The sequence below is a fragment of the Phocoena sinus genome, chromosome 7 (assembly GCF_008692025.1).
Source record: "Phocoena sinus isolate mPhoSin1 chromosome 7, mPhoSin1.pri, whole genome shotgun sequence".
Taxonomy (NCBI): Eukaryota; Metazoa; Chordata; class Mammalia; order Artiodactyla; family Phocoenidae; genus Phocoena; species Phocoena sinus.
In genome coordinates, this window is record NC_045769.1 from 62718015 (window position 1) to 62739201 (window position 21187).

Consider the following 21187-nt stretch of genomic DNA (forward strand, 5'->3'; position numbering starts at 1 on the left):
CAGGACACAAACACTATGGCAATGACATACATATTAGAGGTACAAGCAAATATTCAGATCTGGTAGTGTTTTGAGCACTTTTGCCTTGCGGGAGGCTAGCAGAGGCAGTAGAGTTTATAAAATAGAAATATCTTTTAAAGGCAGTAATTTCTAATAATTTTAGAAATTGAGACACTTTTAAAAGTCTGGAACACTCCTCTCTTCCTCCTCTATAGCAAAGTTACAAGTAAATGAAACTTTGTTCTTGACAACTTCCTGAGAATTTAATGAGACCACTTGAGATAAATGTGGACACATATGTTACCAAACTTGCTTTGGAAAATAACAGCTGCAAAGACCCAGCCATTAGAATTGCATTTGTCTCTTAAGTGTCTTACTTCACTGCCGGGGCTGTGTTTGGCATACAGTAGGTGCTTGACAAGTGTCTGTTAAGTGAAAGAATAGAAAGCCATATATATAAAGTTCACTTTTTCTGATTCAATATAGTATCATAGAGATAGGGGATGTGGTTCTCAAAGGGCAGTCCCCCAACGAGCAGTACCGCATCACCTGGGAACATGATAAAAATACAAATCCCCCCTCTCCCATACCCCACACAAAATCAGAAAACTATGGAATGGACCAGCAACTTGTGTTTTCACAAGTGCTCTGGGTGATACTGACATTTACTGAAGTTTGAGAATCACCGGCCTAAAAAAGATCCTTTAAAAAAGAGGTGTGAGTCAGAATGGCCATCATCAAAAAATCTAGAAACAATAAACGCTGGAGAGGATGTGGAGAAAAGGGGACACTCTTGCACTGCTGGTGGGAATGTGAATTGGTTCAGCCACTATGGAGAACAGTATGGAGGTTCCTTAAAAAACTACAAATAGAATTACCATATGACCCAGCAATCCCACTACTGGGCATATACCCTGAGAAAACCAAAATTCAAAAAGAGTCATGTACCAAAATGTTCATTGCAGCTCTATTTACAATAGCCCGGAGATGGAAAGAACCTAAGCGCCCATCATCGGACGAATGGATAAAGAAGATGTGGCACATATACACAATGGAATATTACTCAGCCTTAAAAAGAAATGAAATTGAGTTATTTGTAATGAGATGGATAGACCTAGAGTCTGTCATACAGAGTGAAGTAAGTCAGAAAGAAAAAGACAAATACCGTATGCTAACACATATATATGGAATTTAAGGGAAAAAAATGTCATGAAGAACCTAGGGATAAGACAGGAATAGAGGCGCAGACCTACTGGAGAACGGACTTGAGGATATGGGGAGGGGGAAGGGTGAGTTTTGACAGGGCGCGAGAGAGTCATGGACATATACACACTAACAAACGTAGTAAGGTAGATAGCTAGGGGGAAGCAGCCGCAAGGCACAGGGATATTAGCTCGGGGCTTTGGGACAGCCTGGAGGGGTGGGATGGGGAGAGTGGGAGGGAGGGAGACGCAAGAGGGAAGACACATGGGAGCATATGTATATGTATAGCTGATTCACTTTGTTATAAAGCAGAAACTAACACACCATTGTAAAGCAATTATACCCCAATAAAGATGTTTAAAAAAAAAAAAGAAAACAGGGATCAGAGAAGAAACCATCAGATTCCTCTTTCAAGTGTGTGAATTCTATTTGAACAGATATGACTTTGCAATAAAGAATAAATGATTAATAAAAAAAAAAAAAAAAAAGAGGTGTGTTTTTCTACCCCCCGCACTAAAGGTAAGAATTCTAGGCCTGTAATTCCTTTACCATCTCACTGAGGAAAGTCCTGAGACCGAGGCTTCATGATGAGGGTTTATGGTGAATTCCGTGGTACCCAGGCAAGAAGAAAAGAGGGATCAGCCATATGGGAGCCAAAAAGAGCAGGATTCGAAACACCAGAGATGACCCATATGTGAGGGCACAAGAGTGGCCTCTAAGCCTTGTGTGTGGCTTCCTGCCATGGCACTGGGCGCGGGACAGGGAGGCCCAGTAGCCTTGCCTCCATAGGGTCTGGCTTCCATGTGCTTTCCCGACAGGGATTATGTTGCCTTTGAGTCTCTGTTGTAGGAACACACTCTCCCTGTCAAATGGGCGACATCTGAGCCCTTTATGATCACAGTGGCTGTGGTTTGGCAAGCTGCTTGTATCCCCTTCCAAACACAGGCAGCAGTGTGAGGTGATTCTGTAGCACAGATCCAAGGCTCAGTCTTGCCTGATACAGTGATCTAATTAAAAAAATTAGTCCTCGGCCCAATCAAGTTCAACTTCCAGTATTATTATAGGATGACCAACTTGTCCCAGATTGCCTGGAACAGTTCTGAAAATCCACATCTTGGAAAACCTTCAGTCCTGGGAAAACTGAGATGTTTGGCCACCCTAAGGATTAAGAGTTCCAAGGATAAAATACAGCCCAAGTTCGCTTTCTGATAGCTGAACTTCTGCCAAGATCAACAAAATTTAGTGACGAGCAGTGAGGGAGGTAAAGGCAAATAACAAAGTAGATGGCATTAGAGAAGTAAGTGGGTAAAAGAGAGATTGTGTGATTTGCTCAGCAAATCTGAAGAAAGATCTGAAACCAGATCACTAAAGCCCAAAATTAGACGCTCTGGCAGGAGCAGGGGGCTCCACCACACCCTGACACTGCACACTGCCACTGTGACCCCCTTGGGAGGCTGGTACAATACCACCTGCTCCCCAGCTCCCTAAAAATGTACTAGGCTCCATCTTTAAAAAGCCATGTAGTTAAAGTTACTCTTAGCAAATGCAATGACTTTTTGACCTTCAAAAAAAATACGAATAATTTATACTACCTGTAGACGGGAAGGTAACCAAGGGCAGGACTACCTCATGTAGGTGAGGTATCACAGGAAACCCAGGGGCAGGCAATGACGGTCCTTGAACAAGCAGGTCACAAACTTAAACTAAACTTGTATACGTCACACTAAGAAAATACAGGTAAAGCACCTAGCATGTGCTCAAAGTCAATACCTACTACATCTGTGGTAGTTCCCTTTCTTTCATTCATTGGGATTTCCTCACATCCCCCACTCAGATCCCTTTTTTTTTTGATAAAATGCAGGAAAAAATGCTTAAAACCTGTTTTTTTTAGGCCACAACCAAGAAGAAAAAGAGAGAAGGTGGAAGGAAAGTATGTTACAAAAAATGAGCACAATGGGCTTCCCTGGTGGCGCAGTGGTTGGAAGTCCACCTGCTGGTGCAGGGGACGCGGGTTCGTGCCCCGGTCTGAGAAAATCCCACATGCCGTGGAGTGGCTGGGCCTGTGAGCCATGGCCGCTGAGCCTGTGCGTCCGGAGCCTGTGCTCCATGGCGGTAGAGGCCACAGCAGTGAGAGGCCCGCGTACCGCCAAAAAAAAAAAAGAGCACATTAACAATAGCAGGAAACACCAGCTTCGTGTTGAGAGAGAAGAAAGTTAAAATAATTAGGCACAAATCATAATGGCTGAGGGTCATTTAATGCACGGGTAGGTGGTCCCATTTCACAATGGTCTCCAAGGATCTCTGCGTTACAGCCAGTGTGACAACTGTTGTTAATAATCATGTCCCGAGACACTGAGAATAAGGAGAACTGTCCAGTACACTTAATATGAAAAGGAGTTGTAGGTTTTAGAAAGTTTCAGCTGCCTGGAAATTGTAACTTACATAGAATATCTCATACATTGATAGTGTCTGTAGTCTATCCTCAACACAGTCACTCCCAATTCACTGAGTTTATACCCTTGCTACTCAAAATGTGGACAATGTCAGCAACACCTGGAAGCTCCTTAGCACTGAGGAATCTCAGGAGCCACCCAGACCTGCTGAATCAGAACCTTCATTTTAATCAGATCCCCAGGGTGTCTGTTAGGACCTGCATCAGCTGGCTCCTCACCCCCATGATACTCTTCCTTGCTCTCAGCTCCAATCACCGGGGCTCCCTTCTACTCTTCACATTTTCCACGCACGCTCTCTCCTCAGGGCATCTGCCTCAGCTGTTTCCTTTGCCTGTAATGCTCTTCTCTTAGATATCCACATGGCTAGTTAGCTCACCACCTTCAAGTCTTCTCAGAGCAGCCCACCCTGACCACCCTATTAAAAGTAAACCGTCCTCCACACTTTGGCCACTCCCAATCTCTCTTGCTGTATTTTCTCCCCTATAATACTTTGCCTTTCTAACATCCCATACAACTGACTCATGGATTATGCTTATTGTCTATTGTCCCTCTGCTAAAATGTAGCATCACGAGGACAGGACTTTTTGACCGTGTCGTTCCCTGATGTATCACACATGCCCGGAACAGTGCTACTGAAGTGTGGTCTGCAGGCTGACTCTTGCTACTGGTCCCAACTATCAATAGATCACTAAAGAAATTTAGAGTAATTTAAGTTAGAGCAAGAAATTTTGAAAAGTTTAGATCAATTTGATACGGACACCACACCTACATGTGTGATTATTTACCTAGTAATTCATTTTTACTATATTTCACAAAAGTATCAGACTGTGCACATTGGAAATTAAAACACCCAACCCAAAACGGGTCTTTTAAAACTGTTTTGAGAGGCACTGGCCCAGGAAAGTTCCTGGCACTTAGTAAGTGTTAATAAATGTTTGCTGAATAAATAAATAGAAGAATAGATGGTTAAAGAATAAATTTTTGGGCTTCCCTGGTGGCGCAGTGGTTAAGAATCTGCCTGCCAATGCAGGGAACAAGGGTTCAAGCCCTGGTCCAGGAAGATCCCACATGCCGCGGAGCAGCTAAGCCCGTGCACCACAACTACTGAGCCTGTGCATCACTACTACTGAAGCCTGCAAGCCTAGAAGCCTGTCCTCTACAAGAGAAGCCACCGCAATGAGAAGCCCACGCACCGCAACGAAGAGTAGCCCCCGCTCGCCGCGACTAGAGAAAGCCCGCGTGCAGCAAGGAAGACCCAACGCAGCCAAAAATAAATAAATAAAATAAATAAATAAATTTTAAAAAAGAGAAAATTTTTACATAGTAAAGCCAGATCAGGTCTGTTTATATGCCTGTGAGCACAATTAAATAATTTCTGCTTGGATCAGTGGCAAAGTGATTTGTACTATGAACTTCCTGGATATACTGTACTTTCGTCTCTCGTGTGAGGAATGAGTCGATCTCAAATGGATCAGTTAAGGACCTTCCTGAGATTCTCTGAGGGGCAGAAGACAGCCTTTGTCCAAGCCCCACATCTGCACTCTTTCGCCTGCCTGCTCTAAGCAGAGATGGCCTGATTAAGCAACTTTAGATTTACTCCCTGCCTCCCCCCAACCCCATATCCCCCAGACCCCTTTATGAAACAGTGAAGTTAGCACTCACGGCCAGGTAGAAGGCAAAATCGTTGGGTGTTGGTGTTTTCTTAAAACTGAAAAGGTCATAATATTCTCAGGCTTTCACAGAAACATGGATTGAAATAACGGGTCATTTAAGGCAAAGAATTAAATACAAAGGTACAACTGGCTAAAATGTCTCTTGCAGAATAAATATACTCTTAGTTTTGCAGCTTATCACCTTGAAAACATAAACAAAACTGGAAAACTTTTGTTGTTCAATCCATCTTTGTTGACTTCTAAGGTCAGGAGGAATCTGATTTATAAATGCTTTTTCCTGCCCAAGCCTTCCTTCCCTCTCCCCCTGCTCAGAACAACAACAGCAACAAAATGAAACGACTTGGATCTTTTTAACTTGTTCCACCAGTATGCTCTACCTATTTGGGGGTGCCTAAAAGATCTTTTATTTTGTTCCAGGATTATTAAAAATACGGTTTAAAACTTTCTCTGACTCATTTACTCAAGAGTTTCATTTCATTCTTGCTTCCACTATATTTCATCACAGCTTTGGATGCTCAAGAATTCAATTTGGGAACCTAGGCTAGACTGCGAGGAGAGAATTCAGAAATGAAAAGATAGGACCCCAGAGAGTTTAAAATCTAGTAGATGCATAAAAATAACTGTAGGGCTTCCTTGGTGGCGCAGTGGTTGAGAGTCCGCCTGCTGATGCAGGGGACGCGGGTTCGTGTCCCGGTCCGGGAACATGCCACGGAGCGGCTGGGCCCGTGAGCCATGGCCGCTGAGCCTGCGTGTCCGGAGCCTGTGCTCCGCAACGGGAGAGGCCACAACAATGAGAGGCCTGCGTACCGCAAACAAACAAACAAACAAAAAAACCCTGTAATACAAGGCAGAATGCAGTAAGTACTAAAGGAAAGTCAAAGGGCTCAGAGGAAGCCATTGTGGACTCTGAAGACCGGAGAGGACTCAGGATGAACAGTAAAGGAGGACAGGTGGGGCACAGGGAGCAGCATGAACAAAATCACAAAGGAGAGAAAGAACACACTGGGCATGCGTGGAGGATAGAGAGTAGTTTGGATATTCTGAAGCACAGAATAAGGGAGAGAGATCAGCAGACAATAGAGCTAGAAAGGAAGATTAGGACCAGAACAGAGACAGCCTTGTATGTCATGCCAAGAAGTTTAGAGATGACGCTGGAACAATGGGGAGCCACCGATGATTATAGTGGAAGAGAATGTTATGATCAGGGTATGCTTTAGAAAAGCTCCTCAGGTATCTATGCATGAGGGAAGTTGAAGGAGGAAAAGAATGGAAGCAGGAAGACCACTTAGGATACTGTTTACAAGAGTTTAAGGAGAAGTCACGGTAGTGGTGGCAGACCCAACAGAAAACCGTCTAGATTGGAAGGAAGGAGCAACTGTGACAGGAAAGTGCATATGAACCATTTACAGCAGATCAGATGTGAAACTTATTAAAAAGTTTGACTTCTGGGGATACTTTTCTAAAGAGAAGGAAAGATGATTATAATCCAACAAGTCTCTTTAGTAGTTAATTAAAAATGCAATATATTTTTACTCCTCCTAAACTATACCACCAAAACTTAATGCCTTACAGTAAGAACTTTATTTCTCTACCCATTTTTTATACTTAATTTGCATTTATATAATATCAATAGCAGTAAATACCACTGCAGCATCTGACACAATAATGTACCCTTACTATGAACCAGACACCATGCTGTGCCCTTTACTCCTACTAGCTTATTTAATCCTCAGTACAACCCTTTGGCTATGAACTATCATTTCCCTATTTTACATGTGTAGTTACTGAGGTAAGGAGTTGTTACATAGCTTTATTAACAGTACACAAGAAAGCAGAGATTTGAATCCAGGCAGGTCTGACTCCAGAATCTGTGCCTTTGGCTACTCAACCATGCTTTAAAATTTTCTTTTTACTTGTATTTTAAAGTAGAATGCTAAAAGAGAACAAAGACCGGATGGGACACATGGAAAACAAATAGCAAGACGATAGCTATAAACCAAAATATATCAACAATCTCATTAGATGTAAATGGTCTAAATATCCCAATTAAAAGGTAGAAATTGTCTGTTTGGATAGAGAAAAATGCCATCCAAATTCATGCATAATGGATTCTGTTCCACCCACGATCTTTTTCCTCGATTTTCTTTTTTGCACTACTCTTACCCGTACCTCATGTGGCCTTATTCCTAAACACTATCTGGCTGTGGGGAAATTAGTCCACTGGACAGTTTTATCATTTTTGGCATATTCATTTCAAAGGTTCTGCTGTAATACACTAATCCTCTCTCATCTCTCTTGAAGAGTTTGCTTTGTATGAACTGAAGGTCCTAACACATTTATTACGCATTTCCCACTTCATATTGTACTACTTTGCCACTGAAAAACAGACTAAGAAGAAAATTTGAGAAAACTAAGAAACTACTGCATATTTCAGAAAAATAAATGAGGTCAACAGTAAGTGTAATATTCGTATTTTAAGTTGAAAAGATTTTCTCCTTTGGAATGAATCCACCTTGTGCTTAGAATTTCCTGGTTCATAAATATTTCTTATGATCATGCTTCTATTTTATCTTCCAGAAGTATTGATTATAGCCATACATATGGCCCCAAACTGACTTTTTACCATATTCTGTAGCGAATAATTTAGAAAAGGGGCCAAAAATTCTATTTTCCATAAGAGCGTGGCAAGATGTCTACATTCTTGCTGAAAGAACAGCTGTGTTGCCAAAAGGGCAGAACTTCTCTCTAGATCCATAGTCTTTACCAAGCCCTAGATTTTGACCCTGAACTGTCTGCTCCACTGAAAGCTGGTCAATTATTTATCTTTCCTTTAAGAAAATAAAGTTTTTTTAAACATATGGAATGCCTCACAAATTTGCGTGTCATCCTTGCGCAGGGGCCACGCTAATCTTCTCTGTACTGTTCCAATTTTAGTATATGTGCTGCCTAAGCGAGCACTAGAAAATAAAGTTTTAAAGCAGTTTCCTAATTTGAGGTCCTTACAAGTAAAGGGAAAAGTATGGCCTTTGATATTCATTTTCTTCCTTCAAAAAAGTAAACTTCAGTGGCACAGGTGGGTGATAAACTGCTACTTTTAATGCAAGTTTTGTTTCCAGTCTTTACGGCTTCCCAAACCTGAACTTTCTGCTAACATTAGGTTATATTACTATCTGCCTTCTACACAGTCCTGCCTAAACAACTCATTAAAAAGTACAAAAGCATGCAAATGGTAGAAACAGCTTGCAATTCAAAATGTTCTTCTTACCAGATTTTGCAGGGGCTCCCCTCGAGGGTCTCAGTCCTGGGCGATCTGGAGCAGCATGGCATGTCTGAGAAGACACAGACTCAGTCCCAGAAACTGAGTGCTTCAGAAAGACCCAGTAAAAGAAACATTATTTTTATCCTCTGATGAGGCAGCCTTAGAACTTGGCTTCCATTTAACTAAGGGACCCTTAACCTCAATGGTACTAGGGAAAAATCTAAGTATATTGGGGTCATGTGGTTAGTTGCACGTGTCTTGCAGCAGAATTGAGTAGAGGTCCTCTCCTTGGCGCAATTACCTGCAAAGTCTCAACACCTTTTGCTTCATCCATTTATTTCTTCCTCTGAACAAGCCAACCTAGCCCCCTCTTAAATTAATTATAGTCCATATAGAAAACAGCTACGTGCTGATTTTCTCCTATACTAATTTTTACCCCTAAGAAAGAAAAAAGAAAACCTATAGGAAGGTATTAATCTACTTAACATTTCTAAGTATATCATCCAAAGGATTTTGTTTTTTAATCTTACATATGCTCAGCAGAGTTACTGGCAAAAACTGTACATTTTCTTCATTTCATCCTTTCAACATCAAATAGTAGGCAGTAAAAATTGGATCAGACTTCAAAGCCTGCTGTGGGCTCCAAGTCACAGAGAGACGCCTCCATTTCACATATTGAATTCGAGCAGGATATCAAAGTGCTACCAAAGAACCTCAGGTCCTTACTCAAAAAGAGGCTCTAACATCTGTAGAGAGTGGAGTGCACAGACAAATCACCTCAGGGAGCAGCTAGCATTTATTCTCAGCAGCAAATTCCCAGGCTTTTGATTCTCTCTTCACTGTACCTCCCTGTCTCTCTGCTGAACCAAAATTCTTTAGCAAGCTGGGCTTTTGTCTCAAAGCCTTCGAACTGTCACTAACAGTTCATGTTTGGATGGCCTGACCAAACCGCCATAGACAGGCACCACGACCATGGACTTGGATGAGTCTGTAATAAGGGTACACAATTACTTCAGAATCAAGATGTCCTTCTACCTTATTTGAACGTCCCGCGAAGACATCACACCCTTTTGAAGAACTCTGGGCTTGTGAATGCCTAAAAATAAAAATAATAATAATTTTTAGAAGGCCTGAAAATGATAATTAAAAAAAAAAACTTAAAGAGGGTTGCTTTCCTCCAAAAATGGATCAGAAAATACTCTTTAATTAAGATTCCATTGTTTTCCATTCCAGTCCTTGGTTAGAAGGATATGGTCAACTTAAGGAAATGCATCCTACCAGGTGCTGCTCATACACCCACAGTCAGCCTGAGATGCTAAGACCCAAGAAACTGCCCCTTTTAAAGTTGTGTGATCCAATCGAGTTTACTATTGGCGTTCACAGACTTCACCAAGTAGCCAACCAAGTTGATGCAAAGGCTCTACTTCCCACCCAGCACATTAATCACGTTGTTAAATAATTCAAAATAGATCCTGTAGTCAAATAAGTTTGGGAAATGCTGAACTGTACATAGTTTAAGAGGTTTCCTTACTGCAGAATGATCTTTCACAATCACAATATGAATTTATGGGTTTCTAAAGTAGGGTGTATGGGGGGAGAATTCAGTTTCCTAAACTACTGTGACCGAGAAATTTAAAAAGTGATAACCTATTAACATCTAGTAATGTTTCATGGAGCAAAGTTTGGAAAAATCAACTGTGCTGTGCCCCAATTTCCAGAAATTGGAACACACTATATAAAAGTGTGATGGGGGTGCAGTGGTTGAGAGTCCGCGTGCCGATGCAGGGGACGCGGGTTCGTGCCCCGATCTGGGAAGTTCCCACATGCCGCGGAGTGGCTGGGCCCATGAGCCATGGCTGCTGAGGCTGTGCATCCGGAGGCTGTGCTCCGCAACGGGAGAGGTCACAACAGTGAGAGGCCCGCGTACCGCAACAACAAAAAAAAGTGTGATGATTATAACTCACTGTTATATAAACAGACTTTTACAACTCCTCTCATATGGAACCCAGGAATGACTAGGGGAAGGGAAGTCTGGATTCTAACTCCTGCCTCAAGATCCCTGATCTTCCTCTCTGGTCTCTCTGTCTCTGTCTCTCTTATACACACACATGCATGCGCGCGCCCACGCACACACTCACACACACACGTACACACACACAATTGGGTAAATTTCTGTAGTATTCTGGGTTCTAGTTTTCCTCATCTATAAAATGAAGGGATTGAAATAAGTTATTCCTAAGGGCTCTTCTAGTTCCACATTTAAAATCTTATTCTTTATTTAAACTGACAATTTCATTTTTTGAATTTCTGTGAATGGTTCATTGGTATTACCTTCAAAATGCATCTATATAGATTATAAACAATATACCCATTTAAAAAATATCACATCAGTACCTGGGGAGAGGAGACTATGATGAATATAAATATATATTTATTTGTGTGTGTATAATTGTTTATCATATGTCTCCCACTATGAAATGTAAGTTCCAAGAAGGCGGGGACTAGGTCTGCTTTATTCTGTACTCTATATTAGCACCTAACCCTGTGCCTGGTACACTGTAAGTGCTCAATAAATATTTGACAACTTGAATGAATGAAAGGGCTAGTGGACCCCCAAAATATGTGCCATGAAGAATACCCTTTACATTAAAATTAAATTAAGTAGCATTTACATAGCCCTTCATATTTTAAAAAATGCTTTTATATATCTAATAAGAATTTCACAACCATTTGAGCTAAGTGCTTTAACTGTCCCTATTATATAGCTGAATAAACTGTATTTCAGAGAGGGCAAGGGATCTGCCCAGGGATCATGGCACATACCTGGCAGAGCTAAGACACCGACCCCTGTTAGTTTGACTCCAAATCCTCTGCTCTTCCTCTGAACAATGACACCCCCCTCTCCAATGCCCTTGGGTCTCTGTGAATTGGCCCAAAGAACTCATTCCTGCCAGCTTAGGCAGGTCTCAGTGGCAGTGGGACACCTATAGGACAGGTGGATTCAGTTCTTCTAGGAGTCCTGGTAGGCTTTGGAGAAAATCTAAGGAAGAGAGTTTAGCTGTTGAATTACCATGGGGTCTCCAATTTCTGCCTTTCCTGTACCTACAAGAAAATGAAACCTCTTAAGATCTCCTCTTGCTTGCATGGCTTTTCAGGTCCAAAGGTCAGTGCAGATACCCTCCAACAATACACTGGCAGTCGGCTCATGAGTTTGACTACCTTCTTATTCAAGCCTTTGGGAGAATCTAAGGCATCTCAATATAATTTTTACATGTGTTACATGGTTTTAAAGGGCGGAGGCAGGATGGGTAGTGTCCAAAGGCAAATAAATGAGAAAATACTTGACTAAACAAAGTTAGGCAGGTTTCTTTCCTAAGATGATTTCCAGAACCTTTAACTTAATAATATGCACAGTGAAACCTTAAGAGTGGGAGAGAACAGGCAGCATCCCCCAGACGTTATCCTAACAATGGAACCCTCCCCTAGAGCATGTCAGAGGCCCTGGTTCTTATAACATGCCTTAGAAAACACTAATCTGAGCAGCCCTTATTTGAAACAAGTTCCAACTTGCCTTTCAAAAAAGGGTTAAGGCAATTTTCTTCAAAAGTCTAACTGCCTCAACTCCTTTGCAGCAAATTTATCAGATATGTTGTCATTTGCCTCAGGGACTTGAGCCTGGCAACAAATGGATAATGCTTTTGCAAGCTGTTACCACCAAAATAAGGAAAAGCACAATGAAAAAATATCCAATGCTTATTGCCTGCACACATGCCACCAGGCCATGGGCAAAGCATGGATACATGGTTATCTCATCTAATACGTCCAACAACCTTGTGGATTGGTTCTATTTTTATACCTGTTTTACAGGTGAGGAAATTAAGACTCAAGAAGCTAATGACTTGTTTCATGTCATAACTAGTAAATAGTGCAGCATAGAACCTGCCTACATAGAAAAGGAGACTCCAAGGGAAATTATTGATTCAGATACGAATTATCAGTTACTGATAAAACCTTAGACAAATGATTGATAGTGAATAGGACATTCATATGGTGCCGAAGTACCACCGTACCGATTCCTTCTTTAGGTCACAAGGGGAGCAAGGGAACTGCATATGGGAGAAATCAGGTTACCATCTCAATCCAGTGCAAATCTTAGCACCACTAATGCCCAGACAATATTGTGATGTGAGTCAATATGAAATATTTGACATCACCCAGGATATTTATATTTTTTCTTTTAGTCAAAACATTTAACTTTAATCTAATCAAAGCTTTAGATCTAACTTATAGTTTACCCCAAACACAAGGTATAGAGGGGAAAAGCTAGGACTGCAAAGAATCAAGCAGACAAATGTAGAAGGTGAGTTATTTTATGGAATAATTGGCTCATTCTCTTAACAAGTCAGTGCCATGAAAAAAGGGAGTATTGTATATTAATAGAGATTTAGGGAAATAACAAGTTGATGTAATGTCCTCGATTAGATCTTGGCTTGGACAAACAGGTGTAAAGGACAATTCTTAGAACAACTGGGAAATTTTGATTGGTATTAGGTGATATTAAGGAATTATTCATTTTAAAGCATGATATTATTATTTTGAACCTGCAGGAGAAATTTTTTGAAATAACACTGTTCTCAGCCTCTGTAAGGAATCTGATGCTAAATGACAGAAGCAATACATTTGGTTATCAAAGGGTGGTGAATAGGAGGTAGTTGTCTCTCTAGAAATGATTCACTGCATATTTCTAGGGCTCCTGTAGCCTCTCAGAAGTCATGACTAAAGTCTTAAGCAGATTGCCACCAAGGCTTGGCCACTCTGCTGCTTTACTGCAGTCATTGAATTGTGGGTTCTTGGGGAGACGAAAATTCTCCGTCACCACTGAAAACCCTTCTGCTGGGCCTCTGCCTGAAAAGCCCCCCAGACGAAAGTCACATTTAATTCCCTTTTCTTAACCCCCAATCCCAGTGCGACCGGATGAGAAGCAGGGGCAAGGCTGGCTCCTGAGCACACGGCTGCCAAGAATGCCCGAGCATCTCTCTTGTGCAGCAAAGATCCATGGGGCCAGCTGGCTTAGTCATGCTGGGCTGGCAGCACTAGGTGAAGTCACCTTGTTCCAAAACTGGGTCTCAGCTTTGCAGCCTCCGAAAGTCAGTCTGCCAGTTTGCTGAGGGGTAATGATGTTTTCGAGAGCTGAGTTGTACTAACTAAACTCAGAAGAGTCATATTTGAAAAGTAGAATGCCAGTGTGTGATTTTAGTGAATACGATAATCTGGACTACACTTTCCCCCTCACTAGTTGGCTGATACACTCTGGAGACCAAATTACACATAAGAATGGAAACAAAGGAAGCAGGGTGCTCTTCCAGGATCTGACCAACCAGGCTGGTCTTGTAACTGGCCTTTTTCAAGTTTAGGGTTAGAATCAGTAACTTTTTTCTTGGACAGGAATAGAGACACGCTACCCTTTGACTCTCCATTTTCTAAACTTCATTTAAATTTCTTTGCACAGTTTTTATTAACTTTGATACAATTTGCAAGATTGTGTGTTATCTTTTATCAATTATAAGTTAGAATGGCTTCTAGACAAACTGAGAAATCCATTAGTCATCCACAAATGAAAGCCATTAGTCATTCACTTGCAAGCATAATCTAATTTCAAAACAGGATAGGTTGCAGCTTATTCACTGTGGATTGATTTTTCTTAGCTTCCCGCTGTGTCCAGATTTGGGAGTAGTTCTCATTGTAAACTCATGTCTTACTTGGCAGCCCTGGGAGAAAGGCTAATCAGCATAACCAAGCAAATTTGCTCCTGCCTCTTCAACAGCTCTGAAAAAAATCTTCTGTACATGGAGCTTTTAATACAAAGAAGTCATTTCTTTTCCGCAAGAATCAGCAGCCAATCCGCCCTGCAAGAGGTATGCTCAGACCAAGATATTTTAACACAGTAGGAGGCCCATGAATCTTGAGGGAGGCGGGTTTCAGACAAATAAGTCATACAACTCCCTTCTGGAAGTTATTACCGTGAAAGATAATAGAAAACATAAACACCTTTAGAAATGGTTTCAATAAGTTCAAGTTCTGAAGGTAAATTAAGACATTTAAGGGATGACATCAGAGAAAAGGACACTGACCTGTGTAAAAGATCCTGTGCTAACCTGAGTGCTAACAAGGTTTCTATATGAACTGGCCATAGGTTGAATTGGCAACTCAAGCATACTTACTTAGCTCTCATATGGAATCTGAATATTTTAAGGGTTGAGGGTATAACCGTGGAACAACACCCAGATCTGAATCTACCCACACTGTCACTATGTATCAACTCTTTCCTGATTTATATCAGCTAGGTGTCATTGCATATTCTTCTTACTGCTTATATTTATTTAAATAGCTTTGAAGGCACAGGAGATTGGAAGATAATGTTTTAAGAACACAGATTATTGTGTTAAGTTCGAAGGCACCCAAAATGTATAAGTTAATGCATCTTTTATTACAAAAACTGAAAAGTTAGGATTTCTAGAATGCTTTGTTGTTTTCTATTCACTACCACAACCTAAGTATTTGCCAGGCACACACTAAATCTCCCCAGGGTTGTATTCATACTTCTGTGCTTTTACCTGCAATGTCATCTCCTCTCTTGCCCACCTGGCCACTGCATCCGTACCCTTTAGCTCAGGGGGTCGGCTGCTCTGAAGAGCCTTTCCTGTCCCATCCCCATCCTGGTCACCTCTTCCACTCGGGGCAGAGTTGGAGGCTCCTTGGTGTGTTCCCACAGTTTACTGAGCATAACCATACTGAAAACTTGGTTCTGTAACTGACTCGTCTGGTACCACATCTTGACCAATTAAAAATGCAAATCATCTACCAAAGGCAAGCTTCATCAAATTTTGATCAAGGGAGGGAAAGCAAAGAGCAAGTACCATAATTCACTTGGCTTTTGAGATATCACAGTTCTTCTTATTCCTGTGCTCATCGGTGTTATCTTTTCTTCTCTATTTTTTATTTGATGAAAATGCTCTAAACTCCCAAGAGGTCTGAATATTCACCAATCACTAATCAATGAAAGTGTAGCAATATCTGACTTTCTCCCCAAAGGAAATGACTAAAAGAACTGGTGGTAAAATGTTTCCCTTTTTTTTCCTCTAATTAAAGTTTTTTTCTGATTAAAAAATAATATACATTCACTGTTGTACTGTATAAAATACAAATATTCAAGGAGAAGAAAATAAAGTTCTGGGAGAATCTCTACACCCAGATATAATATCTTTCTGTATATGTTTTCAGATGCTTTTCTACGTATATAATATACATTTAAAAAATAATGGCTCATGATATATTTGTTTTAACTTCTGTATTATGAGCATCTTCCCATACATTTGTGTGGAATACAACATATGTAAGTGTGCACATACGTCATATTTATGGTTGTACAATATTACATTGGTTGATTATCATAAATGACTTAAGTAATCTCTTTTTTTGGATTTTTAAGTTGTTTCCAGTTTTATGATATTATAAATAATGGGTCATTAAAGATATGCACATATAGTTATGAGTACCCAGCCAAATTTGACTAGGATAAATCTAAATCTAAGACTATTAGGTTAAAGGGTGAACAAATTTTCTCTTTTAAAGCTTTTGAATTGTATCATCAAATTCTCCCTTAAAAAGCAACAAAATTGAACACTCATGACCATAAAACTATGAAAGGACCCATTTGCCATATCACTAACACTGGGTATTATCAGTCTTTTTAATCTTTGCTTACCTCTTTAGACAAAAAAAAAAAAAAAAAGTGGTAACTCATGATTATTTTAATTGGCATTTCTTTATTTCTAAAGAGGGAAAACATTATTCCTGGGCTTTAATATATGGCATGAAGGAAATACAAAGAGTATAGGAGAAATGAACGCAATAATCATGCAAAATAAGATCACCATCGCAGTAGGAAAAAAGGGAAACAAAGAGGAATGACAACAGCTTTTGTATTATTTTTTTCTCACTGGGTTTGGCTACTTGGTAACTTTTCTGTTTTGAGTGCAGAAACAACATGTATCTGTTTCTGTATCTCACCCCAAGTCAGTGTCATTACTGAATGAGTTGAATGCAAGTTATACTGAAAGTTATGGATATTTCTTTGCTCTTGGACACAATTATTCTAAGTTTTAGAACATGGCTCAAGGAGAAATTCATCAAAAGGGCTCAAAAAGGCTGATAAATGTTTCATAATGCCATTGCTGTAAGTTAGCACTATTAGTTTATGTACTTATGCTAATTTCCCAAATCCCACTGAGCCCTTTAAATTTGATCATATTTGTTTGCCTCATTGTTTTTCCCCAACCGTGAGCCCATACAGCCTTAATCTGCCACTTCTTGTATTCTCATTTCTTTTATTTTTTTCTCCTTTGCTATTTTATTGCAGGCAGCTGTCACTGTGTAAAGTCTAAGGTAAGAGCCAAAGGCTTTTCTTCATTCTGCTGACAATGCTTGCCTTATTGGAAAAAAAGGACACTCAATGGAGAGCCCTTCAAGTAACCTAAACTTAAAGTAACCCACAAAGCTTACTTCAGTTCTTTGCCAGCAACCGAGGGAGCCAAGAGAAAACCCGGCCTCAGGGCTGGGGATGCAATTAAGATGCAGTAGTAAGGAAGAGCACGTGACCCAAAAGACTGCATGGCCATGGGCTGAGGGCCACAGCACAGCCAGAAGAGCTGACCATTCAATCCTCGCATCCACACTAGAAATGTAGATCCTACCAGGGTCTCCATTTCACAGCTGAAGCTTGGGCCGTTTGAGGAACCTGCCCAGGAGGTATCCAGATACGCAGATACAAACCCAGATCCTGTGGACACAGAGCGTGTGCTCTCAGCCTCCAGTGCCATTTTGTTACTGGACTCTTCCAGATATTCACTCAATCATATTTAGGATCTTAATAAATGACACCTGGGGTGACAAACATTTAACTCTAGAAAACCTACCAGGAGGCAGATTAAGTTAAATCCAGAATAGGTCTGGAGGTAATCCTTAGCCCCTGACCTACTGACCTTTTACTCACCTTATGTCTATGGACTAATATTAAGATTATACACATCTGTGCCACACTCAAGGCTCCAATTTGGTGGCGAGCCTTCTTGAGATTCTCTATGATTATAAGAACGGATATTACATTGTGCAATATAGGGTCCTCGACAGCCTCCCAGACATCACTCATTCACTCCACAAATATTTATTGAGCCCCTTTAATCTGTCTCCTACTGTTTTGGAGGATACAGCAGTGAACAGGAAATCTAAGATGCCTACGCTCATAAGAACCTACATTCTAGCAGGGAAGGTAGATAATAAATGAAAAAATAAGTAAATATGTTAGCATGTTCAATAGAAGTAAGGGCCAAAGAAGAAAATTAAAGCAGGGAAGGGGTATAGGAAGTGCTGGTGGCAGGCTCTGCCGTTTTAGATGAAGTGGGTACAGTAGATGATATGTGAGTAAAGACCTTAGTAAATAAATGGGAATTGATGTCTTTGAATACGTTTTCAACTGAAAGCGCCTAACAGGTAAAAAACTTTATATGTATGCCACATAGAGGTCAGAGGACTGATGTAAACACTTGGTAAAAGTTTAGCAACACACTTTATGATATATATATATATATATATATATATATATATATATTCATGATATATTAGTTTCCAAGCACTTGGGCTAGTGTTGCCATATAAAATACAGGACACTCAGTTAAATGTGAATTCCAGGTACAAGGTGAATAGTTTTTTTAGCATAAAAATTTTCAAGTACTTCATGGGACATACTTATGCTAAAAAGAAATTTGTTGTTTATATAAAGTTCAAATTTCTGTGGGTATCCTGAATCTTCATTTGCCAAAAATGGCAACTCTAACTTGGGCAAATCAGCACCTCAGCTGCTGCATTGGCAAAATATGAATAAAAACTCTTGCCAGGGCTTCCCTGGTGGTGCAGTGGTTGAGAGTCTGCCTGCTAGTGCAGGGGACACGGGTTCGAGCCCTGGTCTGGGGAGATCCCACATGCCGTGGAGTGGCTGGACCCATGGGCCACAACTACTGAGCCTGCGCGTCTAGAGCCTGTGCTCCGCCACAAGAGAGGCTGCGATAGTGGGGGGCCTGCACGCTGTGATGAAGGGTGGCCCCCGCTTGTCACAACTAGAGAAAGCCCTCGCACAGAAACGAAGACCCAGCACAGCAAAAATAAATAAATTAATTAATAAACTGCTACCCCCAACATCTTCTTTAAAAAAAAAAACAAAAAAAAAGACTCTTGCCAAACTGGGGCAAAAAGACTAATTTGTCCTTTCTGGCAGAATACAATGAAAATATAAGAACAGGATTTTAAGAGGATTAAATGGAGAGGTATACACGGTCAGAATTTAGAAATAAAATGCACACTCAGCAAAGTGCTATACTTATTGCACTTCTGAAAGACAAATCCCTGAACTTGGACACTTCAGGCTCGACAGGGTAGAGAATGACAATGACAGGTATCTGGAGTGGCTTCCATTCTGTACCCTTTGTCTCTCCTTTGGGCGGGGTCACAAGGTAACTTGTGGGTTGGGTTAGTTTTAGCACTTTAAAGAGTGGATTAGGCCAGGCGTAGATTTGTGGAGGCAAAGGAAACTTCAGAGACCGGTTACTACATATATTTTTCATGTTGTAAGCGGGGAAACTGAGGCCCAGAGGGGTGATAGGACTTGCCCAGGTGAGTGAGAGGAAGAGATGGGTCTAACATCCACGTTTCTTGGATGATGCTCTTGTCGCCAGTGCAGGCCCCAAAGATAATATTTAATCCAGTTTTCCCCCTTTAATTCTGAAAGCAGTGTTCATTTCGGGGAAAGAGAAGCAAGAAGCCCTGAAAGGAAGTGCAGGATGAGCCTGGCACTAAGTGAAGAGACCCAAAGACAGATGAGGGTGGGGGCATGAGGGTAGAGGAGGAACACTTTAGGAAGTTTTGAAAAAATAAAGTGAAAAAGCCTGAACAAGATTGTGTGCAGCAGGTGCTGACCAGTCAGCGAGGTCACAGGGGAGAAGCTCGAGGACAGACCCTAAGCAGTGCCATGCTGATGTGGACAGACATGGAGGTGTGGATGGGGAGGGATCAGTTTCTAAAGAGAAAATGGCTGATGGACTGCGCTGTCTAAAGAAGGGAAGTAGCACTCTTACTTTTTTCATTTTAACATTTTATTTTGACCTAATTTCATTTTTATAGAAAAGATGCAAGAATAGTATAAGGAATTCTGTATCTTCCTCAGCAGGTTCTCCAAATATTAGCAATGTATACATTTGCTTTATCCTCTCTCTGTGTCTCTCTCTGTCTTTCTTGTTTTTTTGTGTTTTTTTTTTGTTTTGCGGTACGCGGGCCTCTCACTGTTGTGGCCTCTCCTGTTGTGGAGCACAGGCTCCGGACGCACAGGCTCAGCAGCCATGACTCACGGGCCCATCTGCTCCGCGGCACATGGGATCTTCCCGGACCAGGGCACGAACCCGTGTCCCCTGTATCGGCAGGCGGACTCTCAACCACTGCGCCACCAGGGAAGCCCTCTGTCTTTCTTTTGGTACATGTATACTGATAACCATACACACATACAAATACATAAAATCTTTTCTGAACCATTTGAGAGTTGCACCTGATACTCCTTCATCCCTAAATACTTCAGTGTGTGTTTCTTAAAAGCAAGGGCATTCGCCTATATGACAGTGCAATGATCAAAGTCAGGAAATTAATGTTACTATAATGCTATTATCCAATGTATAGATTATACTCAGATTTTGCCTATTGTCTCAATGATGTCTTCTACAGAAAAAGAAAATTCTGGGTCATACATTGCCTTCAGTTGTCGTGTTCCTTTAATCTCCTTTCATCTGGAACAGGTCCTCAGTCACCCTTTGCGTCTGACTTTGAAGCCCACAGGTCAGTCAGTATGGAAGACGCCCCTTTGTTTGCTTTATCTGCTGTTTCCTCATAATTAAATCAGGTTATGCACATTTGGCAGGAAATCCACAGAAGTGATGTTGTGCTCTTCTCAGTGCATCCTATCAGGAGGCACATGCTGTCAATTTGTCTGATTACTGGGGATGCTAACTTTCATCACTTGGTTAAGGTGGTGTCTGTCAGATTTCTTCCACTGACCTTTTGCAATTAATAAGAATCTTATGGAAACTTACTCTAAGACTATGCAAATAGCTTGTTACTCCTTAAGCTTTCACTACCAGTTTTAGCATCCATTGAAGATTCCTGCCTGAAACAGTGATTATTTCGGTAGCTGCCAAATGGTGATTTTATGCCTTCATCCTTCCTTTTACATTTATTATTTCACATCTTACTGCAAGGAAAAGCTTACTCTGTTTTTTTCTTCCTTCCTCCCCCACTTCCCTTCCTTCCTCTCTCTCTCCCTTCCTTCCTTTCTTCTTTCCTTCATTTCCTCCTTTCATCTATGTGGATTCATGAATTCTTACTGCATTCAATATATTATATTCTTTTATTATCATTATTTATTTTGATACTGAAATTGTCCTCAGTTGGGCACTTGCTTAATTTTAAAGGGTTGGGATTAACAGACTTCAAAATGAGGACTT

At 40.9% G+C, this 21187-nt stretch overlaps 1 protein-coding gene and 1 non-coding gene across 2 annotated transcripts in view; both read right to left on the bottom strand.

Moving 5' to 3' along the window:
• The window catches only part of MYO3B (myosin IIIB), a 428930-nt gene that overhangs the window by 77884 nt on the left and 329859 nt on the right, over positions 1-21187 (bottom strand). The window contains exons 31-32 of the mRNA XM_032638633.1: positions 9624-9684; positions 8595-8694 (exon numbers count right to left, since the gene is read on the bottom strand). Coding sequence (XP_032494524.1) covers positions 8595-8694; positions 9624-9684 — 161 coding nt within the window. The remainder of the gene's footprint in view (positions 1-8594; positions 8695-9623; positions 9685-21187) is intronic.
• On the bottom strand, positions 8181-8287 carry LOC116757249. Its single transcript, XR_004350896.1, has one exon. It is a non-coding gene; the product is annotated as a U6 spliceosomal RNA (small nuclear RNA).